Genomic DNA, 18,635 nt, shown 5'->3' on the forward strand with positions numbered 1-18,635 from the left:
AGGAAGTACTGAAGGCGATCCGGAGTCTGAGACAAGGAAAGGCACCAGGCAGAGATGATCTCCCAAGCGAAATGCTCAGGGAGGGTGGCGTTTGTGCACAGATTGCCCTACATGACATCATAACAACAGTCGGGGCCACTGGACAGGTTCCGCAGGATTGGAAGGATGTCCTGGTGGTCCCCCTCTTTAAGAAGGGGGACCGCACAGACTGTAACAACTACAGGGGCATCTCACTCCTCAGTGTGCCAGGAAAGGTCCTGGCAAGGATTATTCAACATCGCCTTGCTAGGCACGCTGAGGAGGGGCTTGCGGAGCCCCAATGCGGTTTCAGGAAAGGACGGTCCTGCACAGATGCCATATTTTCTGTCCGTCTGCTACAGCAGAGATGTAGGGAATTCCAACAAGACCTACATCTCTGCTTTATTGATCTGGTCAAGGCCTATGATACCATCAGTAGGCCTGGGCTCTGGGTTGTTCTTCGTGCTTTCGGAGTCCCTGACCCTCTGCTCACGATCATTAAGGACCTTCATGATGGTGAGCGGGCCCGGGTAAAACTACGTGGCCGGGAGTCAGAGCCTTTCCCTGTACACCTTGGGGTGCGGCAGGGATGTCCTCTGGCTCCCACATTATTTAACATCTATTTTGACCGCGTAGTTCGTGAAGCCTTCAATAGCTGTACCGGGGGAATTTCCATTTGGTACAGATATAATGGGAGGCTGATCGATGTGTGATCAAGGGATGGCTCCCTATTGGTCAATCACGTTATGTATGCCGATGATTTGGTAATAGCTGCTAATTCAGAGGAGGAGTTGGAGACGCTGCTGTTGAGACTGGAGCGTGCCACTAAGAGGTGGGGCCTTACATCAGCCCCACCAAAACTAAGCACCTGCCTGGGTATTTTGTACCATCGGACACTCCACCCCCACAACTCCCAATCGGTGATGGGGCAGTAGTGGAGAGAGTGGAGAGTTTCCCATACCTGGGCAGTGTGCTTATGACTGGCTCCAGTTTAACAGCAGAGGTCTCACTCCAAATCAGTCGAGCGGCAATATCTTTTCATCGGTTGCGTAACGCTGTGTGGAAGCTACCTGTTCTGTCGCTCCGCACGAAGCTTCAGGTCTTCTCGGCCACAGTCAATCCATCCCTTCTCTACGCTTGCGAAACGTGGACCCCCCTAATGGAGCATCTTCGCCGGTTGGAAACATTTAGGCTGGCGTGCCTACGATCCATCCTGGGTTTAACCAGGCTGGATTGTGTGAGGAGCTCACAAATCCTTGAAAGATCTGGGCAAAGTCCCATCGGTGAGCTCCTCCGGCAGGCAAGGCTGCGTTGGCTGGGTCAAGTAGCCCGCATGCCCAGCCACCGAATGCCTAAACAGCTTTTGTTCGGCCGGATCGAGGGGGCTAAATGGGCGCGGCACGGGCTAGAGAAGAGATGGAGTGATGTGGTACAGGAGGACGTGGAACTGAGTGGACTTGCCGATGACTGGTACCAGCGGTGTCAAAATCGGCCTCTGTGGAGGAGGCTCGTGAAGGACGCTACTGGGCAGTTGGAGGCAGTCGCCTTCCAACAACAACGGAGGGCGGAGGAGCGACGCTCACAACAACGAGTGGAGCGCCGGGTGGCTAAAGCACAGCAAGTTGGTACAGGTGGTGCATCAGCCAGTCATCTTGGTCATCTCAGTCGACCCTTGGCACCTGGGTCTGCCCCGTGACCTCCTGCCAGCGGGCGTTCGACACTTCACGTGGCCTCAAGGTGCACTTGGCCTGGCACAAGCGTCGTGGTGACGTCACTGCCACTTAGTGGCGAATGGCGGTTGTTGTTGTTGAGTAGTGTGTGGGTCTCTGTGTGAGTAGTCTATGGGTCTCTGTGTGAGTAGTGTGTGAGTATCTGTGTGAGTAGTGTGTGGGTCTCTGTGTGAGAAGTGTATGGGTCTCTGTGTGAGTAGTCTATGGATCTCTGTGTGAGTAGTGTGTGGGTCTCTGTGTGAGTAGTCTATGGGTATCTATGTGAGTAGTGTGTGGGTCTCTGTGTGAGTAGTGTGTGGGTCTCTGTGTGAGTAGTGTGTGGGTCTCTGTGTGAGTAGTGTGTGGGCCTCTGCGTGAGTAGTGTGTGGGCCTCTGAGTATTCTGTGGGTCTCTGTGTGAGTAGTCTATGGGTCTCTGTGTGAGCAGTGTGTGGGTCTCTGTGTGAGTAGTCTGTGGGTCTCTGTGTGAGTAGTCTGTGGGTCTCTGTGTGAGCAGTCTGTGGGTCTCTGTGTGAGTAGTCTATGGGTATCTGTGTGAGTAGTGTGTGGGTCTCTGTGTGAGTAGTGTATGGGTCTCTGTGTGAGTAGTGTATGGGTCTCTGTGTGAGTAGTGTATGGGTCTCTGTGTGAGTAGTGTGTGGGTCTCTGTGTGAGTAGTGTGTGGGTCTCTGTGTGAGTAGTGTGTGGGTCTCTGTGTGAGTAGTCTATGGGTCTCTGTGTGAATAGTCTATGGGTCTCTGTGTGAGTGTGTGTGGGTATATGTGTGAGTAGTCTGTGGGTCTCTGTGTGAGTAGTGTATGGGTCTCTGTGTGAGTAGTGTGTGGGCCTCTGTGTGAGTATTCTGTGGGTATCTGTGAGTAGTGTATGGGTCTCTGAGTGAGTAGTGTATGGGTCTCTGTGTGAGTAGTCTGTGGGTCTCTGTGTGAGTAGTCTATGGGTCTCTGTGTGAGTAGTCTATGGGTCTCTGTGTGAGTAGTGTGTGGGTCTCTGTGTGAGTAGTCTATGTGTCTCTGTGTGAGTAGTCTGTGGGTCTCTGTGTGAGTAGCGTGTGGGTCTCTGTGTGAGTAGCGTGTGGGTCTCTGTGTGAGTAGTGTGTGGGTCTCTGTGTGAGTAGTCTATGGGTCTCTGTGTGAGTAGTGTATGGGTCTCTATGTGAGTAGTGTATGGGTCTCTGTGTGAGTAGTGTATGGGTCTCTGTGTGAGTAGTGTATGGGTCTCTGTCTTAGTAGTCTATGGGTCTCTGTGTGAGTAGTGTATGGGTCTCTGTGTGAGTAGTGTATGGGTCTCTGTGTGAGTAGTGTGTGGGTCTTTGTGTGAGTAGTCTGTGGGTCTCTGTGTGAGTAGTCTATGGGTATCTGTGTGAGTAGTCTATGGGTCTCTGTGTGAGTAGTCTGTGGGTCTCTGTGTGAGTAGTCTATGGGTATCTGTGTGAGTAGTCTATGGGTCTCTGTGTGAGTAGTCTGTGGGTCTCTGTGTGAGTAGTGTATGGGTCTCTGTGTGAGTAGTGTATGGGTCTCTATGCAGCGCGAGTGAGGAGCCGATTGCTCAACGCACACTTGAGCTGGCTGTAGATCAAAGGAAAGATCGATTTCAACACAGGAGTCTTCCTCAAAGGTGGAACACGGAAAGATGTTTCTCGTACCATACAGGGCGTTTCATGTTGTACTGTACTGTGGGTGTCCGGTGAAAACTCTGACCAGGGCATTAGTCCTTCTCTGCGGCCTCCTGCAACCCCCTCTGTTATGTCGATGTATATAGGAGGGTCATATTCCAAGGCGCTTTTTAACTATTGTAAATCTATACGTGGGATGATAGTGGTTGAAGTAATGAGTGGGGTTATTAAAAGTGGTGAAGTTGACAGAACAGGTGTGAGTGGGTTAATGATGGGTAGTGATCGGGGTTAAGGTGGGGGTTGTGATAGTAGGGGTAGTGATAGGGGTTGGGGTAGTGATAGGGGTAGTGATAGGGGTAGGAGTGTGTATGCTTGCTCGGCCAAGGGCTAAGGAGAAGGAAGAGATGGGGGTTGTTTTAAGGGAGGAACGGAAGCTGGTTGTTGGAGTGAAGATGAAAGCCAGGCTCATGGCTCGCACACAGAGCCAGACTGATTCACATTGTATGTATTTATAATAAAGTTATTTTTAAAGGTTAGATTGTGTAAATGTATCGTTAACCCACCACCACCTGACACAGCCAGTTAGTAAGATTGTATTATGTAAACGAAAACGTGCCAATTAGTTACTTCAGCACACCGGTGTGTTAGAGAGTAAACCCACAACATTTATATTTAAACTATTTTAGTTTTATTTTAGTTTAACAGGTAAGGCCCACTGAGCTAAGCAGCTCTTTTTCAGAAGCGACCTGGCTATCACAAATTATAGCTCAACGAAGTGGTTATTACCACGTGGCAATGTATATCAGCCAAATCCTCTTTTGTTAAACGCGTAACGTTGATTCTAAATGTGGGGGGGGGGGGGGACCGGAGGAACCGGAGAAAAATCCACGTGACCACAGGGAGAACACGCAAACTCTAAACATACAGCAGGCATCAGGGTTTCTCGTTGTTCATGTGACATTAATGTTGTTTACGTGACAAAACCTTGATAATTGTGTTGGGTGGTGGTGGTGGGTTAACGACACATTTCTATGTACGCGATCTAACTCAAAAAACCTTTACCGTGAATAATATTGGTCACGAAAGCCTATTAGGTGTTAAACTGTACATGTTATGTTGAACTTCTTTCGCACCGTACGTAGCCAACTGTGACTATCGGAAGTGGATGAACACACACAGCTTAGCCCGTTGGTTCATAACACCCTGTGCCAATCTTTTGTCTCTTTTCTCCAAATTTATTCTACACCTTTACCAGATTTTTCACAGCGTTGCCAGTTAGCAGACGTCACTTTGTGCGTCTTCCTCAACTGTACCAATTAACCCCGGGATGATATTCCTTGTGCCGACACGACTGTCTTGGGAGACTCGCCTCACGTTTGAATCGTTAAAATGTTGGTTACATGACGATGCTTTAAACAAAAATGAAATCAGGACCTTTAACGTTATTGAGCTGAGTGCAGCACAGTTTTTGTACGTGTCCTGATGAAACAAAATGTAATTTAAGCAGAGCAGATGGCAAGTACCTGTAATATATGGGAGGATGAGCAGATTTTAGCTCTGGGGATGATACAAATACACGATGGTTATTTGGTGACACATGTTTAACAAAATGAAGACAATAAAAAAAACACATTTAGATTACCACAAATTGATGATATAATCCCTTTTGTTCAGGCCCAAATGACTAAAAAATGTGACAATAAAGCGGACCTAGGCCAAGGCTCGGAATCCTGCGTCTCCAGAGCCGAGTGCGTCTCTTTAAGCAACTGATTCGTGACGTTACTTATCAAGGACCTCCACCGTCTCCTATTCACCGCAAGCACGGTGTGGCTCTTGAAATATTGCACTTTTTTACCGTTAAAAAAAATGCCTCTTGTTATTTTGTCTGCTGATCTAAGCACTCAGGGGCTTCAGGAATGACAAACACGCATTGAGTGCAGCAATACGGGCACGTGATTTCAGAACGTTCCATTAACGCCCTGTGGTTAAATAAATAAATATCAAAACCTGACCTGTGCTCCACCACTTTACTTGGCACGCGTTGTGGGGCTCACACAACGTTCCCCCGGTGTGTAAAATTACCATTTTAGAAACGGTTCAATCTCACATGACCGTGTAACTTAACTTACCGTGGGCTAGCAGTGGCCGGACAAGACACCAAAACTAAACCCCACACAGTTCTGGCATCGTACGCACAGTGCAATAATTACTCCGCCAATGTTGCTTCCCCATGTATAATGCACGAGCATATCGGACTGCACAAACAGATTAGAAAATTAACTTGAAAAAGACCGGCGCCACCATGGTGTTATAGTATTTACACACGCAGCACTGTCAAAATAAATGAATGCGTCAGAAACACTGAACACTGCCCTACGTAGTACAGCAGACTCTCGATTATCCGCGCTAATGATGGAGAGGACGGCCGCGGATAATTCAAAATATCGTGGATAATCCAAAAATATGCATTTTCCGCGGATCTCTGTGCCAAAAAACACGATTATAAGTATATATTATGTTTAAGTGTCTCCACTATAGCACAGTTTCGTAAATTAGGCCTTACAAAATAAATGATCGGATAAATCATTCAAAATGAAGTACAACTGACGATTTCGATTGTTACTCTTTCGATTTAGAAGGAATACTCACGGTCGATGCGCGTGCTCAGTACTAACACTTTCCTGCTCCCGTGCAGAAGACTCGGCCTACTCAGTGGATAGCAGCAGAGCCACGCCAATCAACATCAAACTCCGCCCACTGTTGTAAAGATATGGCAACTACTGTACTCTAGGGGTGATCACATGGAGTTCGGATCAACCGGAGCACATATGCTTGGTTTAAGCACGTGACTTGCAATAAACATTTCCAAGAATAACAATGTATAACTGTTTTGAGCTTATTAATTTGGGCTTAAGGGAAAATCCATGGGTTATTAATTAATGTCAAAATCTCAGGTACGGCGTTGATCCACAAATCGGATGAAGCGCACGCGGCTAATTGAGAGTCTACTGTAGTTCGATATTAACGTTGTCACAAAGGCGGTGATGAAATCGCTTCCCCCCACTTCCCCAGGTGGACAGGAAGCAGCACAGTGCACATTGGGACGTGTCTGTGTGTATGTATGTACGTTAAACTTCTTTCACACCTTACGTCGCCAACAATGCTAATCAGAGGTGCGGTGTATGTTCGTATGTTCACCTTTTTTCACACCGTACGTAGCTATTCAAAATAAATGGTTAGCATCCACGGATGCATCCTGTAAGGTTTCGGAGACGGGTGCAGCCCATATGTTAACATAAAGCACATTTGTTGAAACAAAACAAAAGACTGATACGAAAAAAATTAAGTTGTGTTCGTTTTGATCATTGCTTTTAATTGCCTGTGAGTACAGCAGTCCCTCAGTTCACGTTTTCAATCCGTTCCACGAAAACCACTGTAAACCGAAATAACTGTGTATGGAATTCACTTGTAAATTGAGAAATAAGATTGAAAAAAATCACCTGGTCTGCAAGAGAGCTGTTTTTCCACTGCCAAAACAGAAACTATAATCTAAACCAAGCCAGTCGAGGTCCAAACGCTCATAGATGAGCGTCGCTGATTGGCGGAGGGCGTGGCTCAACCCCACTTACGAGCGCTCGGATTGGCCGTTAGTCACAACATTAACATTAGTCGTAATCATGGGGTCCTATGGGAGGCAAAACGTTCACTGAAAAAACCGTGAATAACCGATGTTACTGTTAACCGAGGGACTACTATATTTTGCGAGCAGACGTTAATAGTGAGACTTGATCAAATGACGTGGCCAAATACAGTCCCTCCCTCTCACTGCCATTATCTCCTTCCCTCTCGACCCTCTCCTTCCCACTTCATGGGCCTTTTCGCATCCATCCTTGAATCCCCTGTGTGCACGGTTTATTGGTTCTTCAAATCTTGAACGCAAGGACTTCACGCGTGGCCCTCCAAATCGTGGCCACAGAATCCAAAATGACAAACAAACAAAAATGGTGCAAAACCTCGAAGCAGCAGCCTGTCCCAACTCCTTGAGGGCCACCCCCTTGTGGGAAACCGGCAGCGGGAAAGTTTTAAACGATTGATAACACGCGCAGATAAACAAGAGAGGGGTTTTGCTGTACACTTCCCATCAGGGTTGTCCATGACACGCGCGCGGTGTTCAATGTGCTTGTAAACAAATCCTACGCTCGCTGGGAACACAGAAACAAACTAAATATTGGTGCCACATTTCAAGAGGCGATGATGTCCTTGAAAAAAACTACCTGTTGTGCTCTATAAAACACTGATGGCTTTGTGTGATACACATGCAAAAAGGTTTGCACCCGGCATTGTATGAATTGAAGGCGTTCTGTTTTGCAATTGTGCTCTCCAATGCTGGCTTGTAACCCCTGGTAAATAAAATAGGCGATATAAAATGGTAATGTCCCATGAACCTCATCCAGCATGGCGATGCCAGAGACTCATTTTGTTATCAAAGTCAGGATTCTGCCACACATTCCCGGCCTTGTACCGGAATAACAAAAAAGGCTCTGTTTTATAAAGTATTGTCTCCGCAGTGTGTGCTCATTTCGATTGTGTCCTATTTACCAGGACTAGAATACGGGCGTACCTCTCATAGCGCTGCCCCCCTATAACGCTGTTTCGTTATAACACCATTTGTCCCAGAGCCCATGTATGGTCGAAAGAGGGCGTGGCTACTGGCGAGCCAGTGGGGGGGGGGGGGGGGCACATGCCCCCCCAATGATCCGATCGAAATTACGGATTTCGATCGGATCATTGGGGTTTATTAGTAATAGACAGAGGTGGGACAAAGTCATTGTTATGCAAGTCCAAGTCGAGTCGCAAGTCATCAAATTCATGACTCGAGTCTGACTCGAGTCCAAGTCACATGACTCGAGTCCACATCTCATAGGTGGGACAAAGTCATTGTTATGCAAGTCCAAGTCGAGTCGCAAGTCATCAAATTCATGACTCGAGTCTGACTCGAGTCCAAGTCACATGACTCGAGTCCACACCTCTGGTAATAGATCAGCATTTTGCGACCCCCACTGCCACTGTGTAGCATATTATTACGTGCCAGAGACTCTATGAGATGATAGGACAATAGTCTGAGTCCATAACTGGCAATAAGTAACGGCAAAGCAGTTATAAGTGACTCACAGAATTGTGCGCAGGTGCGTATACAGTACACGACTTCCCTGAAGGAATACCTTCAGCGAGCACGATGCCGATCACAGACGGTTCGAATTCGACCCTCGATCGATGGCTGCGCCATCGCTGCACACGCATTGAATAAAAAGCAAGGGACAAGTCCTTACTTACTTACAACTCCTATCATTTTTCATCGCTGGAGGGGTTGGCCCCCCTACCTGAAAATCATGGCTCCGCCATTGGGCGTGGTATTGCCTGTAGGGGCGTGTCTCTGCCCATATATGGTCTTGTGGAACCTGAATCGAGGTTTCCATTGTATGTATTCTCCTCGACCCGACAGCCACGTTACAGTATCGATTGGAAGGTTAATAACTGTATCGATTCATTGACGATCCATGGATTGTCTGTCGGAGGGACATGTTTACGGCAGACGGTGGTTAATCTTACACAAGCTTTGACCGAATGGACTGGTGAGCACGTAACTTGTATTTTTTTCAATATCATTATCATTAAAAAGTTATAATTTGTATTTATAAAGTGCTTTAATACATTTATCATGTGTACAGTGTGATTATTAAGGCTTATTACCAATACCCCAATGAAGCCCTCGTATATCGCTCATAGGTAAAAAATAGTGGTCGGTAACGCATCTCCATTGAAACCATGTTATAGTGACCTCCCATAGTGCTGCTTCGTACAGAGCACCGTTTACCAACATCGCATCCTGAGCGTTATAGGAGGTACGCCTGTATTGTTAGGTCATAGAAGTCACTCCCTGTAGGCAGCGTGATGGCATCTCCAGATTCATGGCAACATCACAAGTGATTTCCTTTTCTGTATATTTGCCACCAGAAGGTGCGGTTACACTCTGATATAGGTGAGACATTGGTGTATAAACTGAACTTTTTTTTGACAACTGCTGGCTTGTATTTTGCCACACATAAAACCGGAGTACAGTCACACCAGAATCACTTTTCGATTTCCAGCTGCAGTTTTGTCAGCCCTAAGGACGGATGAAGAGATGGCACGGAGTTTGGTACAATATCTGAGGGTATCATTCGGCAGTATCAATGTATTTAATGATGAAAAAAGGCTTTACCCTCTCTGGCATAAATACAGGAGGTGTTAAGATTTTCAAACACCAAATAGACATCACTCTATTCTCCTATATCGCGTTTTACACGTGAATTGGATATAACGCGATTGAGTGAACAACGTCGAGCAGGAGTAGGAAAAAGCGGTCGTGCGGCTGCCTCGGCGTAGCATCACACAAGTAATTGGGATGCTGCTGGGTGCTTCTAGATGCTACCCATGCTCCTTAGTATTTGTTAAACCTGCGTACATATCTCACGTGTAATCGCGAACTGTGCTTTACCCTATATATAATTTATTATCACGCGATTTTTCCATCACGCGGTGTTCTTTCGGAACGCAACAACCGCTGCATTATAGGAGAACCAGACCGTATTACCACACACTTGTGGTAAAGTAAAAAAAAACACAAAGCAAAACAAGATTTGCTTTGATAACACTGTGTAACAATTTCTTTTTGGTCCTGGGTAGTAAGTCTTATTTCCCAATTGCTTATGCCTCAAAAGTACAGGAAATGGCTATTATTCTCCACACACTTTGCTTTTGTGACCAGGACATTGATATTTTGAAATTTACCTATGTTCAATGAGACAATTCCAGATAGATTCAGTGCTGAGTAAACTTCGAGTAACTTCTAGTACATTCTAGAACTTTCCGGTAATATAAATAGTAATATAAATTCAGGGGCCTTAAGCCCACCAGTTCAGTTTAGTTCCAGCTGCCTAAGTGGATACATGTCTGCATTTTTCTGAGATGGCATCAAGAGGCTGCAAGCATCCGGCAGATACATTTTGCTATATCTGCGGCCAATTTATCAAGACAAGAGCGAAAAAGTACTCTGTGGAAGCATCTGCGAAGATGTGTGAGGCCTATAATGCATATTTCAGCATGCCTGTAGGGGATCAAGACAAACCATGGGCACCTCATTTCACCTGCGATCAATGCAAAAAAACTCTGGAAGGTAAGATGGACAATTGTTGCTCGCAATGTTATGTTATAAAATTTGTACAAATTTTAAATTTGCAAAAGTTTTTAATTTTAAAATGTTTTACAATTTTAAATGTTATTGAAAAAATACATCATGTATGAAAAATGTTGCGAGAATCTCTTACACATTAGTCATGGGTGAAATAAATTTATTTTTGTAGGATGGTACAGAGGGGAAAAGAGAGCCATGAAGTTCGCTATACCAATAATTTGGCGGGAACCCACTGACCACTAAAGCAACTGCTACTTCTGCATGGTGGACCCTTCTAACCTCGGACTGGCAAGAATGCACCTGCTATCACGTATTCCGACCTTCCTTCATCCATCGCCCCGGTGCCACACTGCCATGAGCTCCCCGTACCCACTCCTCCGGAGAGAGCAGCCGTATTTAGAAGAGAGCAGCAAGTCAGAGAGTGAGGAAGACGTTGTAGATCCAGACGACAATTTGAGAGGTGGAGCTGAGGAGAAAACCCCATATTACCCCAACCAAAAATACCTCAACGAATTGATCAGAGATCTTGGTCTCACCAAGTCCAATGCTGTAGTTTTGACATCTAGGCTCAAGCCGTGGAACTTGTTGGATGAAAGTGTGCAAGTTGCAGATCAGAGGAAGTGTCACCAATCTTTTTGCAGCTTCTTCACCTGTCAAGAAGGGCTCTGCTTCTGCCATAATGTGACCAGTCTGTTCGAGGCAATTGGAATGGCCTGTAACCAGAATGAGTGGCGCCTCTTCATTAACAGCTCATCCAGGAGCCTCAAAGCCGTGCTTCTCCATAATGGTAAAAAGTACCCGTCAATTCCCCTGGCTCACTCAGTGTACCTCAAAGAGGATTATAACAGCATCAATACTTTTCTGGACGCCTTGAAGTATGATGAGTACGGCTGGGAGGTTATCGGAGACTTTGAAATTGTGGCATTCCTGATGGGTCTCCAAGGCGGTTTTACCAAGTTTCTCTGCTATCTTTGCCTTTGGGATAGCAGGGACACCAAGGTGCACTACCACAGGCGGGACTGGCCACAGCGGACTGAGTTCTCTGTGGGGAGGAACAACATCAAGTGGGAGCCAGTGGTGCTGATGCCATTGCTGTACATCAACTTGTGTATTATGAAACAATTTGTCAGAGCTGTAGATAAGGAGTCAGCAGCCTCAAAGTACCTTCAAGACTTCTTCCCTAAGCTGTCTGAGGCAAAGGTCAAAGCCAGTGTCTTCGTCGGACCACAGATAAAAAAGATCCTGGAATGCAATGAATTCCCCAAGAAGCTCACTAGTAAGGAGAAAGCGGCTTGGAACAGCTTTGTCGCAGTGGTTCGTGGCTTCCTGGGCAATCACAAGGTCGAAAACTATGTGGAGCTGGTTGAGACTGGTGAAGAACTACGGCATAATGGGCTGTAGGATGTCCCTCAAAGTCCATATCTTTGATGCTCATCTTGATAAATTCAAGGAGAACATGGGAGCGTACTCGGAGGAGCAAGGCGAGCGCTTCCACCAGGATATACTGGACTTTTGAACGCTGCTACCAACGACAGTATGGGAGACTACATTTGGGGACTGATTCTTGAAAGTGATTTAGAGTATAATCGTAAATCTCGAAAAACGACTCACTTCTAAATCTTTTGTAGTAATTTTTTTTATTACTTTAGAATGAGTAAATGTTCATTTTGATTCATATGTTTTTTTTTTACTTTATGTGAATGAAAATACTCAAATTTGCCCGTTTTCTCATTAAAATAGGTACATTTCAAAATATCATTGTTCTGGTCACAAAAGCAAAATTTGTGGGGAATAATAGCCATTTTCTATACTTTTTAGGCATATGCAAATTAGGAAATAACACTTACTACCCAGGAACAGGAACAATGTAAGCATTGCCCTTGAAACTGATTGGCCTACACCAGAGACAGCCTCCTCTATGGCTTCGTCTCACCTCCAGTGCTTTAGAACGAAGGCCACCAAAGGGTGAGCAGTACAAGGACAATGGAAACACAAAAGTGTGAATAGCTTGGGTTGAGCAGATCATTACCCTCTTTTCTGTGCCTGAACATTTTTGTTTTTTGTAACAAATACTCTCTGTGAACGGGCTGTCTGTGGTATATGCAAACGTGTTCAGGAATTTGACAATCAATGCATTTCCATTATATGTGGGTAAACAATCCACTTGCCCACTATGCACATAAAACCTGGACAGCCATGTAGCTGTAGTGGTGACCCACAATCCCGTGCACAACAGTAGCGATATGCCTTAAATGTCGTGTCTTTTCATATAATCAACAAAAATACCTTTTTGCAAGTATTGGTTTATCCTTTTTTGCAATATTAATGTAAACCATTACATAGTCTCCTTTCAGTGTACATATTTAATGGGTCAAATCAAGTTCAAGAGGTCATCACGACCAATATCGTTAATAGCGCCACACCTTTCCATCATTTAAATAATTGTGTCGCGTGTAAATTGTGGCCTACAGGTCACCCACGCTGTACCATTCCCACGGGCTGACATCACCGCATGAAGTGAAGGAATCTGTTTCTGGAACCGTCCGGAGATCACGAAGCATCACCTGAAGCACCCTTGCACCACAGAGACACCACAGAAGCCACTTTCTCCGATGAGCCTCCGTAATTACGCACGCACGTTTTAACTTCTTTCGCACCTTACATAGCTAAAGCGTGCTAATTGGTGGCTCCTCTCCTGCTGGCAGCCACATATCCGGCATTCCTGCGGGTTTTCATTACGCTCGGGTTGGGTGCAAACGCGCATGCGCCGTCTCGTGTGCTGCACATGTGCACATCCGGGACCTATTTTTGGCAATGGCTGAAACTACCACAAAGAACAATCCAACTTTGTTTCGAGTAGGAGCCTGGAATTCAACCCCTGATCTTAGTGAGTGGTGGTGGTGTCTCGGCATGGTGGCTTAGCCGCTGAGAGCCCACGCAAGCCACCGCACTACCAATGCTCTCAACCCGCGCTTACACCACCTCAAACGTTCACTCTAGAGTGACTGCGAAACTTCAGTCCACGGTGGCGGCCACCGGCATGCCCTTCCGGCGAAGTCAGCCCCCCCCACCTTAGAGGCGATCAGCCAGCGGGCCCTCAGCCGCATGTGAGGCGGCGGTGGCTACACAGTGGTGACCCTCATGACGAGCTCGCGACGGGCGCGGGCGCCCCGATTCCCCCCACCCCCCCGGTTGCACTGCCGCAGCCTCTGTAGCATCTGCAGCAGTGGGTGGGCGCAGCGGCCGTGGCCTGCGCTCATGCCCGGCCCGAGGCCCAGGCCGAGACGCGGGCCGCTCCGGTGGTGGTGGTGGTGGAGGAGGTGGTGATGGTGGTGGAGGAGGTGGTGGTGGTGCAGGTGGTGGTGGTGGTGGTGCCCTCGCCGTTGGTGGTGGCCATAGTGTTGCGGCGCGCCATGGTGGTGGTGGTGGTGGAATCCGAAAGGGCCCGAGAAGGCTCCGAGGACGCGAATCCTCCGGCGCAGGAAGGAAGGAGCCGACGGGGCGCTCCCTTGCGCTCCGTTCGCCACCGCCGCTGTCGTGCTCGTGGCTCGGGTGGCCACGGCCGTGGCTACCGCTGCCAATGCCGGGGTCGTGGTTGCTGTCGCTGTTGCCGTCGCGGTTGAGGATATCGTCGTCGCAGCCGTCACTGTCGTCGTGGTCGTGGAGCCTGCCGTGTCCGACTTGTCCCTGATCTTGTCGTAGTTGAGCACTTTCCACCGCTGGTTTACGGCTCGCCAGCGCTTGAAGATGCGATATATTGCTGGCCCCTCGTGGATGATCAGGCCTGTGGATGAAATACGCAATTAAAAACAAATACAAAGATCCCTCCTGTCCCCCCGAGAGCCATGAACAGACTGTTGGGGCAAGTGCTGTTAATCGCATGAAGACCGGCACTGTGCACACAAGGGGGTGGCTAGCACCATGTCCGGTCGCCTTTGTGCGCACACAAACATCTGTACACGCACACACACACAAACATTCATTCCCAGTGGGAGGCCGACTCACTACACCTTGCGGAGGATTGCTCCTCTGAACAAAATAGTTCTGTGGTTCTATTTTCAAGTGCCAGTTCGCGTTATAAGTCAATAAAAAATTATATTCCATGTAAGCTGCTTCGTAAGTACGGGTGTTCGTAAGTTGGGCGTTCCTAAGTCGAGGACTTCCTGTACAGTTAGCAAGCAGCTATGACTTTGGGAATGGCACACACACGCTGGTGGTGGTGTTCATGCCCTTCCTATTCTCTGCTATGCAGATGATGATACACCACCGTCCCAGGTATTCATTTTAGGCTGAGCCAACCAAGGGTAGGCCAAATCCAGATTTATAGTGTTCACCTCGTTATTCACGAAAGATACGTTCCAGAGATTCTTGTGAAAAGCACAATTTGCTAATAAATACATGAAAATAATCACAATGACACAACAACAATTTTAATAGGTTATAATAAACATGTAGATAAAAAAGTATGAAATAATCTCCATATATATAAAAGCAAAGTTCATCTTCTTGGTTCTTTCGGTAAAGTCACGTAGAAGGGAAGTAATAAAATAATAAAAATAAAACATAATAAAATAATTCTCACGACGTTTCGGCCACAACGCAAGCAGCCGTCCTCAGGTGAAAACCAGGTCTGTCGGGGAGACAGCGTCTGAATGAAACAGCAAACGAGCTTGGAGCATATATATAAGCTGGGCTGGGAGGGGGGGAAAGGGCGCTTCGACAAAAGAATTTGCATATCAAGAGGAACTCAGCATATTTATGGGAAATGCAGGAATGTGATTAGTATTACATATGCCCGTGCATTATGCAGGATTAGCAGCATCAAAGGGAGGGGATATGGGAAATGCAGGTATGTGAATAGTACTAAATATGTCCGTGCATTATGCAGGATTAGCAGCATCAAAGGGAGGGGTAGCATTAATAAAGGGAAGGAGTGTTAATAGTATGTAGCTGCAGTAACTAATAGTATGTAGCTGCAGTAATACTCTACAATAAGCTGAGTTACCAACAGCAAGCAATACATCACAATTCTACGTCGTAAAAATTATATAATATGCTTCCATCTAAACTTTATTCTCTTACATTACACGAGTCTACACCGTACTATATACTGCCATAGACAAACCCAACATTAAATTATATACTGTATTGGTATAAACCACCCTAAACCTTATACATTGTAATATAACACTATGTATTATTCTACCCACCCTAATGTATATCACACTGCTATATATTCACTATACAATTACGATACTATATATTACTTTGAACATTGTATTAAGCATATAAATGTTATACTATTTGTTATAATACACTGTACCATTGACCGTCAATGGGTGAGTAGTGGGGGGAAACTTGCAGCGGAGCAAAGAATCCATTCCCTGCGGAGAATACAATGCCAGTGAGTGGAACGCGGTCTAAAAAGCAAAGTTGTGATTATGTGTGCCTGTTCACAATGTTTAGCGTACTTCCCGACATGCAACAAACTTGAAATGTGCCATGTGGGTATTTTCCAGACTGTACACCATGCAAAAATTAGAAAAATACACTTAGTTATATTTTTTGCACGGCAAGTGAGCTGTGACGTTAAATCTGTCTTGTGACCCACGCATGTGGAAGCGTAATGCATTGTAGTGTAGTGGTTAGCGCGCTGCGCTACGAACCCAGCGACCCTGAACGACTAGTCAACTTCGTGACCGGAAGCTGACCACCACCACAAACTCAAGCACACGGGCGAGAAGCTGTACATGTGTGACGAGTGCGGCAAGACATTACTCGCGCTTGGCCTACCTGTACGTTTTCACGTGTGTGTTTAACTGTTGTGGTTCTTTGTTATTTTAAAGATGGCAGTTCTGCTGTGTATTCTACTGCTGTCCCTCCCGGCCATATCTAGTGCCAAACACAACTCCACCACTGACAGCCCTCGTTATTTCTCGTCCATACTTGATGCTCCATTTGCCATTACACCCGCTAGTGAAAGAGCTTATAGCCACTTCTACACTCCATCATTGTATCCTTTTAAACCCTATCTCTGTCCTATTACTTCACCAGCACTCCTTCCTAACTTCATTCTGCTCTTAAAAATGTCGCCATACGTAAGCAGCTGCTATTCGTCCAAGGTTCGTCGCTCTTCATCCTTTCACAGAAAATACTTGTGCAAACTATTAATTCAATTTTTCTTATTTCTGGGAGGTATTGAGCTTCACCCTGGCCCAAATGTAAAGAACTCATTTAATTCTGTAGATTTTTTTGGCAGAAAAGGTGTTGGTGTTCTATATGTCAACATCAGAGGGCTTGTGATTGAATTAAGTCAACTAAAACTAGAATTTTTCGATTTAAAGCTTTCGTGACTGCAGGGATTCATCTTCTTGGTTCTTTCGGTAAAGTCACGTAGAAGGGAAGTAATAAAATAATAAAAATAAAACATAATAAAATAATTCTCACGACGTTTCGGCCACAACGCAAGCAGCCGTCCTCAGGTGAAGAATGAAACACCACCAAGCTTGGAGCGTATATTTAAGCTGGTTTGGTGGGGGGAAGAAGAGCGCCTTGACAAAATAATTTGCATATCAAGAGGAATGTTAGCATATTTATGGGAAATGCGTAGGAGGTGGGCAGGGGGTTTCAAAGTCATATTATGCCCGTGCATTATGCAGGATTAGCAGCATCAAATACCACATACCAGTTAATGATATCATTGCCCGAGTAGATGTGGCTCTCAAGGGCCTGGGTCACATCGCTGCAGACGTAGCAAGATCTGAAATCGCTGTAACCCTCAAAAACGCTAAGATGCCAGCTAGTAACATCAGAAAATATGAGCGTTTTGAATTAGCTCAATTAAAAACAGAGGGATGACATTGTCATCCTCTCAACCGACAAAGGCAATGCCACTGTCATCATGGACAAAATAGAATACAACAACAAAATTCAAGAACTACTCAACGATGGCAGCTATACAAAAATAAAAAGAGACCCCACCAACAGCCTCGTCATTAAAACCAACAAAATCATTTCTGATTCAACCACATTAATTGATCAAACCAAACAGTTCTCTTTGAAACCTTCTGCAGCCAGGCCACCAAGATTATATGGCCTTCCAAAGATACATAAAGAAGATACACCTCTTCGTCCCATTGTCTCTACTATCAACTCCCCCACCTATAAACTGGCTCGTTTTTTGTCTGAAATCCTGCAGCCTTTCACTGGACAAACCACCTCTGCGGTACTACGCTCTACGGACCTGGTATCGACAATCAAGGGAATTTCCCTGTCCCCAGACGACCTGCTTGTCAGTTTTGATGTGGTTTCCTTATTCACCAAAGTTCCTGTACCTGACACCATCGCAATCATTGAAGACTTGGTTCATCAAGGACTGAATACTGGGGTACCCCCCCTGGTGAGACACTGCTTAACCAATACATACTTCACCTGGAATGGAACTTTCTACAAACAAACTGAGGGCACCCCAATGGGCTCCCCCCTATCTCCGGTTGTAGCCAACGTTTTCATGGAGAAATTTGAGACTGACGCCATCCAGACTGCCACTCTACGCCCGAACTTATGGAAGAGGTACGTAGATGACACTTTTGTCATCTGGCCACATGGCCGGCCTGCTCTAGACCAATTCCTCGACCACATCAATTCCATACACCCAGCCATCAGATTCACCATGGAAGTCGAAAAAGATGGCAAGCTACCCTTTTTGGATGTCGTAATTAAAAGGAGACCTGATGGTTCAATGAGCCATTCTGTATACAGGAAAGCCACCCATACGGATGCTTACCTAAAACCGGATTCCCACCACCATCCATCCCAGTAGAACTCCCTCATCAAGACTCTATACCATAGAGCCCAATGCATCTCCGACCAGGAACACATTACCAGTGAACTCAAACACGTACGCCAAGCTCTTAAGGCTAATGGTTACTCCGACTACACAATCCGCAAAGCCATTACTCCAACCATCAAGAAGGATCCTGTTGAGGAGCCTTTCAAAACCATCACCTTACCCTACATTGCTGGGGTCACAAAAAGATCTC

At 46.1% G+C, this 18,635-nt stretch overlaps 1 protein-coding gene across 1 annotated transcript in view; it reads right to left on the bottom strand.

The window, feature by feature from the left end:
* Positions 1-13,631: 13,631 nt before the first annotated feature.
* The window catches only part of LOC144736640 (uncharacterized), a 62,086-nt gene continuing 57,082 nt past the window's right edge, over positions 13,632-18,635 (bottom strand). Inside the window, exon 2 of the mRNA XM_078619210.1 lies at positions 13,632-14,377. Within this exon, the coding sequence (XP_078475336.1) occupies positions 13,716-14,377 (662 nt within the window). The 3' untranslated portion in view covers positions 13,632-13,715. The remainder of the gene's footprint in view (positions 14,378-18,635) is intronic.

This window comes from Lampetra planeri, chromosome 62, assembly GCF_965212315.1.
Source record: "Lampetra planeri chromosome 62, kcLamPlan1.2.h2, whole genome shotgun sequence".
Classification (NCBI taxonomy): Eukaryota; Metazoa; Chordata; class Hyperoartia; order Petromyzontiformes; family Petromyzontidae; genus Lampetra; species Lampetra planeri.